The sequence below is a fragment of the Gallus gallus genome, chromosome 14 (genome assembly GCF_016699485.2).
Source record: "Gallus gallus isolate bGalGal1 chromosome 14, bGalGal1.mat.broiler.GRCg7b, whole genome shotgun sequence".
In the NCBI taxonomy this organism is placed as follows: Eukaryota; Metazoa; Chordata; class Aves; order Galliformes; family Phasianidae; genus Gallus; species Gallus gallus.
Genome location: NC_052545.1, coordinates 6171136 through 6183067, shown reverse-complemented (window position 1 = coordinate 6183067; position 11932 = coordinate 6171136). Strand labels below are relative to the sequence as shown.

Sequence of the window (11932 nt, the reverse complement as noted above, 5' to 3'; positions counted from 1 at the left end):
ATGCTACAGCCAGGGACACCACGCAATGACCAGATGCACCATACTACAGCTAGAGACACCATGCAATGCCCATGAGCACCATGCTACAGCCAGGGACACCATGCAATAACCATGAGCACCACGCAATGACCAAAAACGTACTGCAGTCAAGAGATGAGACACCACGCAATGACTGTAAGCATGATGCTACAGCCAGGGACATCATGCAATGACCATGAGCACTGTGCAATGACTGTGAACACATTATTGCCAGGAACGCCATGCAATGGCCACAGGCACCATGCTGCAGCCATGGGCACTGTGCTACAGCCATGATGAAAACACTGTAATCAGGGACATCGTGCTGCAGCCATCGTCACTAAGCAATAGCCATGCACAGTGCTACAGCTGATGAACATGTGCTGCTGCTGCTGGAGTCCCCATGCTGCAGCTGTGGTCACTGTGCTGTGGCTGAAGTTACCTCGCTGAACACGGCCAGCCTGCTGCAGCAACCACACTGCAGCCAGGACACCTTGCTACAGCTATGGTCACCACACAGAGGTGAGGTCTATAGCCAGGGCAACCCATGCTGCTGGAGCAGAGGTGTCATGACTCCAAGCACAAATGGAGACAGATCACCACACAGACCTGGTGCAAGAGGTAGGAAGCAAAGACTGATGGAGATGGAGCTCCCACTTTGCTTGAGTGGGAAGGGAGGCAACCAGAGCTGTGGGACAGGAAGATGCCAAGACCCATCCCTTCCCCAGGGAAAAGACAAAGGAGAGAAAGGACAAGAAGGATTACAGAGGGAAACCCTCAATTATTACAAAGGGAGTTTCCCCCCACGGCTCCAGGACCTGGCTCCTTAGCTTTCGTAGCACCGTGACGATGATCCTGGTTCCATAGATACCGATACCATGACAACTCTGACATCATCTCTGCTTCGGACAGGAACTGCAGGGAAGGCGCAGGGAGCAGTACGCATGCACGGCTGGCACCGAGCAGGCCTGCAGGCAAAGCTGGGGGCTGCAGGTGCTCCATCACCACCTCCCCCAGACCTGTGCAGCTCTCTGTCCGTGCAGGGGGACCTGTGCTGTTGCTGCTGGATCACATGGGGTATGGGTGGAGCAGGAGTGCTAATCCCTTATTGAGCAAAACACCGCAAAAAGCAGAGGATTGCCACATTGCTGGGCCAGCTCATTGGGGCCTTTTTCACCTTTGTGAGTCTGTTCTTTCTGGCAGGTGGGATCAGGGTTTATTTCTGACTCTCAGCAGGAAAAGCATGATTCAGCCTTTCATTCCTCTATGTCACCAGCTCAGTACAATTCCCATTTTACTATGTGAAAAAGAAGAGAACGTCACACTGGGACCCCCTGCTTTCCTCCCATGGAAAGCAGTCCCATGGGCCTGGCCAGGGCTTTCACCCCAGCACCAAGAGCATCACCTGAAATGCATGTTAAGAACTAAGAACACATTCATCTAAAGGGTTATCACAGGTGAGATTTTCAAACAGCTTCAAAAGCTTACAGCAGCTGTTCCAGTGACCTCAAAAATCATTTGAATGCTTTGAGAAAAAGTCATCATGTCTGTTAGCCCAGGGTTACAGCTCTGCTCCCACTGCCACAGCTCCACTGCCCAGCTGGGCCATCAGGGCATGTTCTGGACAACACAAAGAACAACAGGACCAGGGTACTGCCTGAATCTGTTCAGTAGCCATCTCTAGTCTGCATGTAAACTGTATTTCTATTTCACTTCCTCTTGCTGCAAATAAGCTCACAGCTATAGTGAGACAGCAGCAATAGGCAAAGATCTTGAACACTTTCCTCATCAAATGGGGAAAAAGAAGAGTGTTTGGAAGTGCACTTCCCAGAGCATTTATTCAGCTTTCACAAGTTGTCTGCATTTACTGTTCCCCCCAGATTTCAGTGACAGGGAGGAAATGGAGCAGCAAGCAGACAGGTGCCTGAGATCTGCCTATGTTTTCATTTTACATGAGTTCAGTGGTGCAAAACAAGGGTTTGCCTCATGCTGCCTGTAGTCATGACTTCCTAATCTTTGCCTACAACATGCACACACACACACACACACACACACATAAAAAAAAAACACAGTTTGTTTTTCATGTGGGGCAAGTACCCGGATGCAATGTCCCTCAGAAAACAAGATGAGGGGCCACCTCTTTCCAAATGCATTCAAATCAGCTCTACTCACTCAGCGAAGGGCTGGTTTCAGCCAGCTCCACAGAGGTAAGAGTGGCAATGTTTTGTTCAAGAGCACATGACTGAACATAACCGATGTATGAAAGCTTACCACCTTGTCAGCTGAATGACCGTAAGCTATGCTAGCACCATTCTGCGTAGAACATTATTTGCAAGTTTCCCAGCAGACTGCTGAGGTTAATGCATCCTGCTTCACAACGTGAGTGCTGCCATTCCTGGGATCAGGATCTGGTCAGAGGGAGTCTGGTCATGGCCAAGAAGAGTTAACACAAGTTCTTCCAGCAAGACAGATCAGATTTTCTCTGTGGTGGAAGGGAGCAGTGGAATGTCCCACTGCCTCTGCAAATGGAACAACTGGTTGGCCTCAATTACTACTTTAATAACCCCAAAGAAAAATACTGATGTGAAACTGCCCAGCCCTCAGAATAGTTTTGACAATGTATTTATAGCAAAGCTGCTTCAGCCCAGCAATTCAAATGAGCAGAAAGCAAGCACTCTGCAGCAGCAGCATGGCCTGAGGGAGACAGGCAGGCTTCAGCCATGGTTTACAGCCCATTGATTTCAGCAGTTCCATGAGGCCTGATGCCTTTTATACAGGCGCAGGTGGTAAAAGAGCTTGCCCTTTACACTGCTTGAACAGCATGCTTGAAGCAGTCCTTCTGATATATGTTCATTTACTTCTTACTCTGAAATGCTTTGCTTTACATTCATTAGAGTTTGGCTAACACTGCTTTCGGCCATTAGTCTTTAGAAAACAGGACAGTCAATGGAATTATTTTTGAGAGGTGCTTAGAAATTCAGGATCCAGTAACAGAGAGAATGGAAATCCTGATTATCAATACCTTAGAACTGCATCACTAGAAAGCTACTTCCTACCCTGTGCTCTAAGAGATCAAAAAATATCTGGAAGATCCCCTATTAGATGGTTACTCATCCACTTCTGAAATGTGGCCATTTCTTAGGTGGGATTCAGCACTTGCCATGGAAGTATAAACAAAAGATAAGTATGCTACAAAAAATGCAGAAAGCTTTACTCACTGGGGAAGATCTGGGTAGCAGAATTCAATTAATCAAGATAGCATTTGTTTAGAAGAGATGTCAGAACTTGCGTAAAAAACGAACCAGGTTTCCAAACGCTTTCAGTGGTGAAGTTGCAGGCTTGATGTCTTATCTGCTAAACTTCTTTGCTTCTTCCCAAAATATTTCATAGCACAAAAAGTTTGGGGCTTTCTGCAAATAGGTAATCTAATCTGATTCAGTACCTGGGCTGAACTCTGCTATGTGATAGCACACAGACAAACTGGGAAGAGCAAGGTAAGAGGGAAATAAGATCCCTAGCTATTTTCCAAACTGATTTTGTTAGGATCACAACAAGTAGTCACACTGTGTAGGTCTTGGTCAAAAAGTTGACTTCGTTGCTTGTATTCTGCTACCTGCATGATACTGTTACAGATAAGGACGTATGATAATGAGAGCAGAGCTGACAGCTACAAGGACACAGGGCAGCCTCTGAACAGCTCAAGCTATGCTCTGACATGCACAGCTTCTGCAGTTCTCATTTGAGTTACATTAAGCTCTGTGTCCAAAAGAGCGCTCTCAGCTCAGGTATTTTGTTATTATTGTTTCAGCCTGCGCTACAATGTAGTTCAACATCCACAGTTGTGGATGCAAGTTCTGAGCAAAAAAAAAGGGCTAGAACATTTGCACAGTGGTACTTGTAGTGACATACTGAAAACAAGAAATGCCTTCCTGCTTAACGCAGCAAATATCAAACAGGGTCCTTGGATTTTAAAGAAAGATGTAGCCTGACATAAAGGAGGTTTGTGGGACAGATTAAGATGAGTGATTTTATTATGGTGAACAATCTGGGACCCAGGGCTGCACAGTGCAAACACTTTTAAATAGCCTCCCTCAAAGAGACTGCCATCTAAATACAAAGGCTGGTGAAACTTATTTTTATCCCCATTTTGCAGAAGCTGAAGTGTGGCTACAGAAGATAAAGTGACTTACCTGGAATCTAGCAAGAAGCTTATGGTTAAGAAAGAAGTCAACTTTCAATTCTGCAGCCACGTGCTCTGCACACATGGGCCTTGTCTCATCTATCTCCCTTTTACCCCATCTAAGAAGCAGCACACAAAGCACAGTCTCAGTATCCGCTATTCATACTACTATGAGCTAGATGTCAGTGACAGAGGAAGCAGGCAAAGTCTGGCTTTGCCTGACCAAACCTGGTGTTTTATAGGAAAGTCCCCACCAAACACCAGGACTTAAGTTAGAACTAAAGCTTGGCATTCTGGGTAAAACAGAAGCTTTGAGAGAATGCGTGAGGTTGCTACCTGGTGTCTGCTGTGGGAAAGACAGTAATTCAACTCAGCTGTTCCCTTTCTTGCAGGACCTCTGAGGGCTGGCCAGCTGAAGTTATTTGCCTATAAATCATGCAATTAGAGAAGAGGTATTGCATGCATTACAAAGTAACTGAAGTCAGCAAAATCTCCACCCATGGATCCACAAAAGGGACTGAAGCAGTTTGCTATTCTAAAGAAGTGGAAGAAAGAAATGGGAAAGTCAACTAAATACAGACTTTGTTGCCCTCTACTGTTTACATGGTTAACGTGCAAAGCAAATTTTCTCTAGTTAACACAAACCTGAGAATGCTGCAGTAACAGACAACAGAAGCCAAGATTCATGATGGTATGTAGTATTTGGGAGAAAAAAAAAATCTTGGGCTAGGAAGAGACTTCTGCATTAAGAGTGCTCTAAAGAAAACACAACAGCCTTCACAAGGACAAAGCATAGAAACAGAGGGCACCTTTCAGCAGCAAGCAATGAAGCAAGGTCACAGTAAACAGGAACAGAACTCAACAGGCCTGAATGCCAGAGCCACTGCCTAGCCAGTGCTGGATGCTGTGAGCTCATCAGTGCAATTTTCAGGGCTGGATTAGCCTTTACTAACCTTGACTATGAATTCATTGTGCAAACATCTGATCTGGCAAGAGAGTAGCAATGGTGGTTACATACACTTCCTCCCAACATGTACCAACCCAGGCCAGTGCTCCAGCTGACTTCAGTGCTGACAGTCCTGTCTGTTCTAGCTGATGGCTACCTTATGTGCTATGGGTTTTGCTTTACTTCTTTTACCTCCATTCTCCTTTTAGCCTTAAAAAAAAAAAAAATCAGTGTTGACTTCACACAACTTTATTGGCAGTTTCTACTGAAGTGCTTATTAATGACTATACAAAATACTGAGCAATTCCTCTCCACCACTCAGACAAAAAGCCTGAACAGCCATTTGTAGAGTGGAGAAAAAAAAAAAAAACAACAAAAAACAATGCTGAAGGAGAGGGGAGCAAGGGGGAGAGCAAACCCCTTACCCTCTCCAAGCCTGTAAAACTGTAACGGGAAGAAATAACACCCACAACCTGTAGCAGGCTGCAGAGACCTGCAGTCAAAGCCACTCCAGAGAATCTCAGTGCAAGTAGGAGACTGTATACACCCAACACACTGCAAAGGAACAGCTAATCCCTGAAAAAATGTCAAAGGCATAGTGCTGCTTCCGTCAACATCTGCACGTGCCACTTGCTCAAGCAGATCTGCCTCCCATTCATGATGACAATCCCCTTGTGGCTCCCTGCTCTTTGCTTTTAGAGGAAAGAGAAGCCAGTTATGAATGGAAAGCAGTCCATAAAAACATTAACACACTCACTTTGTGAAGCTGAAACATTACCTAGGTACCAATTACATAGCAGCAGTGACCGAGCGAGGTCTCATAACCTCTCCTTAAGCACCACCTGCTCCTGACTGCGCTTTTCTTGCAAGGGTTCCTCATACTGATAGGAAGCAGCCTCCCCTCACTGTCTCTGCATTGCTGTGGAGTGAATTTGCAGTTAAAGACTTCGCCCTCCAGTGGATGACACCCTCAACTGCCATCTAGCTCAAATGCAGCAAGATTTAAGCTACTACAACTGTAATGCTACCTTCACTGCTGTTAGAAGCATATCACTAAAAGTATCTCACTGGTCCCCAGGTTAAAAAAAAAACCACATCTCTAAACTAACAGGCAAGGACCTGGTCTGCAAAATCACTGCTGCTTTTTATAGCTTCAAGGTTTGAAGAGAATTGCCTCAACTCAGAAGCACAACAGAAAAGAATCAGCTGCAGCCCCACCTCAACCAATCAATACACACAGAATCACACTTCAGCAAAGCAGTCAAGCACAGACAGCAGAAGGTTAGACATACCACTACACTGCAATACCTCTTCCTAAGACTTCATGCAGCAGGGAAGCTAGGAATAAGCTCAGTTGCTTTATTATTTTCACGTTGACAGGAAATATAATTTGAATACAGTTACTTTTAAAACTAGGTTTAATGAAGTGCATTTAGGAGAGAATTCACATTTTCCCCCTTCTTTTTATGTACAAAAACCTTCAATAGAAATTCCATACATACAATTAAAACTTTAAATGTGTTATAAATGAGCAGCAAAATATCCTCTCTTGGACAGTCAAGCTCACAGAGATGCTATGCCAGAGAAACAGTAAGTCAGAGCTCTTCTGCAAAGCCACAGATATGAGAGAAGAGTGTAAGCATAAATTTTTACCAAATGACAATTTAGCAAAATTACAAACTGCCCTAATAACATCCTGGCAGCCAGAGCTCATGCCCTCATTGTATGGGCTCATTCACTGAAAATGATGGCTTCAGCTTTAAGGTTCTTCCTCCTCCTCTGCCCCACTGTCAGAACAAAACAGTACCTGCTGACAGAAGCAGCTTTTCCTTGCACACAACTCTCCCATCTCCTTGGACAACACAAGGAGACAAAGGGTCTGTGTTGCCATAGCCACTCTCCCTGATTTTGAAAGGCATATACAATGTTTTAATTTTTTTATCCTCTCCGCACATGGACAGAAGCTGCAGCCCTCCTGCATAGCACCAGCTGCTGGCCAGCACAAGGCAACAGCAGGTCCAATGACTTAGCAGCAAAGACCAAGCACACTTGGTATAATTCTCCGGCCTAGCTCATTTTTAGTATTAATATGAAATGGGACAAGCTAGTTGCTTTACCAACCTACTCATTTATGCTGATGCAAACAGTGAGAAATCTCATTATCTGCTCCATGGGCAAGAGAACTGTCACAGAGAAGTGGAGAGCAAATTAGAAAGGAAGAATAGCCAGTTTCTTCTTCTGCACAACCAAGTGCAGAAGAAAATGCTTGTCCACATCCCCAGGAGCTAAAACTGCCATGACAGAATTGGGTAATTCAGGCCATGTCTGAGAAAGGGAGGGGTACAGCCTTTTTCTTGGTCTTCGTCCCACTAGTGGCTATGTATTTGGGGAATTTAGTTTGTTGGTAGGTTTTTTTTGTTGTTGTTGTTTTGGGGTTTTTTTTCCACTAAAAAACAAGAACCAGGGGCTGGAATTTATTTGTTCTGTGAACACCAACATGCTAATTGGGAAACTTTCTGAGTACTTTTAATAGCCCGCATAACACCATGAGGTAGGAAGTCAGATTGCATACTTCATAAAACACTTATCACTTTTGTTGGTTTTGTGTTTAGGAGCACTGATAAATAAAACTTCCCAGAATAACCAGTCCATAAAAATTTGTGTCTTACTGTTTTAACAGATCCAACTTGAAAAGGCTTTAGTACACCATAAAACATTCAAACATATTTCCAAAGTTCTGCTTGCTTTTCTCAACAGTAAGAAGTCCCACACGTGAAGGTTTGGGGATCAAAGTTCTCAGATAAAGGCTATCGTCACCCTAATACTGTTATAAAAGTACCATTTACCATTTCCATGAACCTCTCATTCTCTCAACGAAAGTAAATTTACAAACCTACTGTAGTGCACGAAATAAGGAAGCTTACTAAAACATGCACGGAAAAGCTCAGCAGGAAATACAGAAGGAAAAAGCCCCCTATTATCATGACATGTGCGAACTCCTGCAAACTTTCCCAGAAAAAAAAATGCAATAAGGGCATAATATCAATATATATTTTAAGAGTTTGAAAGTATTTAGACTTCCTTGTGTCTGTGACTTTATAGAGAAATGTATTTATACTCATTAAATCATTTATGCTGCTATTTCACTTGAAACTGAAATTCATACTTATGTATCAGTAACACTGATGCAATATAGCTGACATAGGGAAAATGCCAATAGAACAGACCAGTTTCTACAGAGGGAATCCTTTGAGTCTTCTCTGCAATAATTCTACCTAAAGCTGATATCAGTCTTAAGGAAGACTCAAATACTGTAAGAGTATTTAAAGTCCTTTTGTTCCAGAGAGATTTTTACCTAGGTGAAAACACCAAAATAGCAACCAAATCAGTAAGAAGCAATCAAGAATTTCAAAACAAAATGATGGCTCAGAAACACTATATGCTAAACAAATCTGAATATGTTTCATTACAGATAATATCAGTCTCAGATTCATTACAGCAATCTTCACAATTGACAAAAATTCATAGCAGAGATGAAAAGTTATCAGTTTTAAAAGCAAATAACTCAGTAGAACTTGTCATACTGCTTCTGAATTGAAAGAAAAAGAGGAATCAACTTAAAACATCTGAATTTAACCCAGCTGGTACTCCACAATAGTTCTTTTGGTCCTGTTCTAGTCTCCTTTTCTACGATACCCTCTTGCATAATGAACTGAAACACAAAAATAAAATGAGAAATCAAGGTTCCATGATTTTAGCATTTAAATTAAATGTACCTGCTCTCAGGTCTTTTAGCAAGTCTAACAACAAGCATCAGAGATCTCTAAAAAAGTTTAAGGGATATAGGCAGCAGGAATTTGCCCTATCAAAACAAAAGAAGTTAAAATGACAATGAGATTTCTAACACATCAGGATAGTAACTACAAATAAACACGAAATGTCACAGGGCAGCTCTCTACAACTGAGTGCAAGAAACAGGAATTCAAGTCAAAGATACAAGCAAATGCCCCTAAAATAAGGAAATGTAATGAAAAAGTATCCACAAGTTTGTCAAGTAACTCAGTTTCACATATTTCTGGCAATTCCCATGCCACATGTAAGGCCTCAGTCCCTCAGACAAAGCATTTGATACAATCATTTATCAAGGTGCTATTAGCATAAGATTTTCAAACTGGCTTTCAGAATTGGTTCCACCTTTATTTCCACAAGCCGTCTCAGTCATGCACACACGCGCTCACACATATTTACTTGCACATCTCTATGTAGTGACTCAACACCAAAGTGAATCTGTTGGATTTCCAAAGCAGTCCCCTATGGCTTAATCACAACTACCATCTTTCCAACCATCTCGCCAGCGCTCATCCACACGAGAGCAGTCAAATTCAGATTTGCCCAGTTTCCTGTTCACTTCATTGTGAAGAAGACATAACCACTGGGAGAAGTTATTTCTGTTGCTAGTATCAGGCTGATTTGTTCGCAATCTGCAAACAGGGAAGAGGAAACAAATGTTACTGCTTTAGTCACCAATTTCAATACCCAAAGCAGGCACGTAGCACACAGACAGCCAATCTCCATTTCTATTACCATGAAAGGAACTCCAAGTGGACCCCAGGACAGAGCACACTGTAATCATCAGAGGCCAAACCTCCATAGAAAAATGCCAATGATCACAACTAACCTGGTTTCATTCATTTCCTAGTCTTGTCAATAGAAAAAGGCAGAGGAATCAAAAGGCTTAGCTGTGATAAACAGCAAGAAGTACTTGAGACCATCAATACACTGATTTTTCTTAAAGAATCTTAGCAGAGCAATAAATGAAAAACATTAAGCAGGTTTTTAGCCATGTGATACTTGATAATTTGGTTTCAAGCCTTTTTTGCATGTTCATTATCAAAAAAAAAGAAAAAAACGTTCAAATTTTTGTGAAACGTGTTGACAGTAATGGGTAGAAAATTACCCAATATCACAGCTCATTTCAAGTGTTTGCCTCCACTGCTGTGAGGTTGTGGCTCTTCTGAGATATAAGCATGCTTGCCTACTAAAATCTGAATCATTTCAAGTCACGGTTTATTCTATAGTTGTGTGGAAGTCCAGTCTGAACCAGAAGGCCATAAACTGCCTCGGGGACACCTTGGAGGCAACACTTAACCCAACAACACTAGAAAAGGTATTTGCTTTCTGAATAAGACTTTCTTTGATCTATGCAGCAGGAAGAAACGAGTTCAAGCACCTATAAACCCCAACAGGAGGAAGAGCAAAGGTATGCAAATACGCACGGCAGGCCAGCATTTCAGGCCCCTTCAGCAATTAACAAAAAAAAAAAAAAAAAAAAAAAGCACCACACAACGGAAGAAACCGATGAGACAACTCACCTTTCCCTCAGATCCTCAGCGCAGTGCTCACACGGGTAGAACTTAGAGAAGAGGTGGATGAAGTCCCTCATCTCCTGCTGCTGGGTGCCCGAGGGCCGCTCGGGGTAGTAGGCCGCCATGGTGTGCAGGAAGGCCCAGGTGCTGCGGCCCAGCTGCTCGCTGTCCAGGGGGCAGTCGGGGGGCGGCTCCTTCTCCTCCACCGTGGCCTGAGGGAGGGAAGGAGGAGAGCTGTGGGGCATGCGGGGGAAAGCATCACGGTGGAGGGACAGCAACAGAAGCCAGTACCACACGTACTAGGGGGAGAAAATGGGAGCCCCCTGGCACCCCCAGGGAGGGGGAAGCAGAAGGGTACGGCCCCACAGCGCTGAGGGGCAGGAGGGAGGCCCGCTCCTCACCACAGCCCCCGGCCCACACCCCGCCTTACCACGGCGCCCGCCGCTGCCTGCTTCTTCTGCTCGCGGAGCCAGCTCTTGAAATCCGTACAGGCCCTGCACGGCTTCTTGGGTTGCTCCTCCGCTCCGGAGCCGGCAGCCCCAGACGGAACGGTGAAAGGGAAAGCGAAAGGGCCGCTTTCGGTGCCAGGGAACGACGAAGCGCCGCGGCCGGGGCGGCCCTCACTGGGCGCCGCCATCTTGGCGCCGCGGTGCACCGTGGGCCGTGGGCGGCCGCCCAGCCCTGAGAGGGCGGTTTGGGTCTAAAAATCATGGAAATGCTCCTTGAGATTTTGAAGCGGGGAGGTTGAGGATGTAAAGTCAGAGGGTTGCTCTTTTCCTTCTGTTTGGTTCAGTGCTGTTGTGCCCTCAGCGGGGTTTCCGGGCTGTAGGGTGGATCACCATCAGCTCTAGAACGCACAAGTTTGCACCCCTTTCCACTTTTCACCTCTCCGTGTCCCACAGGCCAAGTGAAAAACACAGCATTTTCTTTAATACATGCGTGGCCGGGATGAAGGTGGGCCAAAACAGCAGCTGAAGAAGATTTAAATCGTCCGCCTGGGGTAGGATTTTTGACACACACAGCCCTGTTCCCATTCGGTCAGTGCCATCCTCCCGTGTTCCCCTGAGCAGCTGTGGGGAGGGAGCCCTCCAGAAGCAGAAATGGCTGCATATCTCCTCATGATGTTCCTTCCTGGATCTTCTGTAGCTACTTGGAATGCACCCTGAGTCTCGTCTCTGTCGTTAAATTAAGTGCTGTTCCGCTGCAGGTTCTGCAGAGACGCAATTTGTGTGAAAGGGGCTGGAAAAGTATAGCTCATTTTCAGCTCTTACATTCTGATATATTTAACCCAGCGTGGTGAAGCGTTTTTGGTAGATAACGCATCAAAGAAAATGCTTCAAGGATTTGCCCTTAGAAAAGATTTCAAAACTTAGTGTGCTCTGCATGGGAATGGCCCATGTGCTTCCTGGTCCACACAGCACT

At 44.6% G+C, this 11932-nt stretch overlaps 1 protein-coding gene and 1 long non-coding RNA gene across 2 annotated transcripts; one reads left to right on the top strand and one right to left on the bottom strand.

The window, feature by feature from the left end:
- Nucleotides 1-913: 913 nt before the first annotated feature.
- LOC101748639 lies at nt 914-6197 on the top strand. The gene is made up of 3 exons (XR_005839964.2): nt 914-1199; nt 1295-1475; nt 4591-6197. It is a non-coding gene; the product is annotated as an uncharacterized LOC101748639 (long non-coding RNA).
- Nucleotides 6198-6489: 292 nt separating this feature from the next.
- GFER (growth factor, augmenter of liver regeneration) lies at nt 6490-11166 on the bottom strand. The gene is made up of 3 exons (XM_414848.8): nt 10941-11166; nt 10517-10722; nt 6490-9625 (listed from the first exon to the last, which is right to left on the bottom strand). The coding sequence occupies exons 1-3, from the start codon at nt 11145-11147 to the stop codon at nt 9463-9465; spliced, it is 576 nt and encodes a 191-aa protein (XP_414848.3). The 5' UTR covers nt 11148-11166; the 3' UTR covers nt 6490-9462.
- Between the last annotated feature and the right edge of the window lie 766 nt (nt 11167-11932).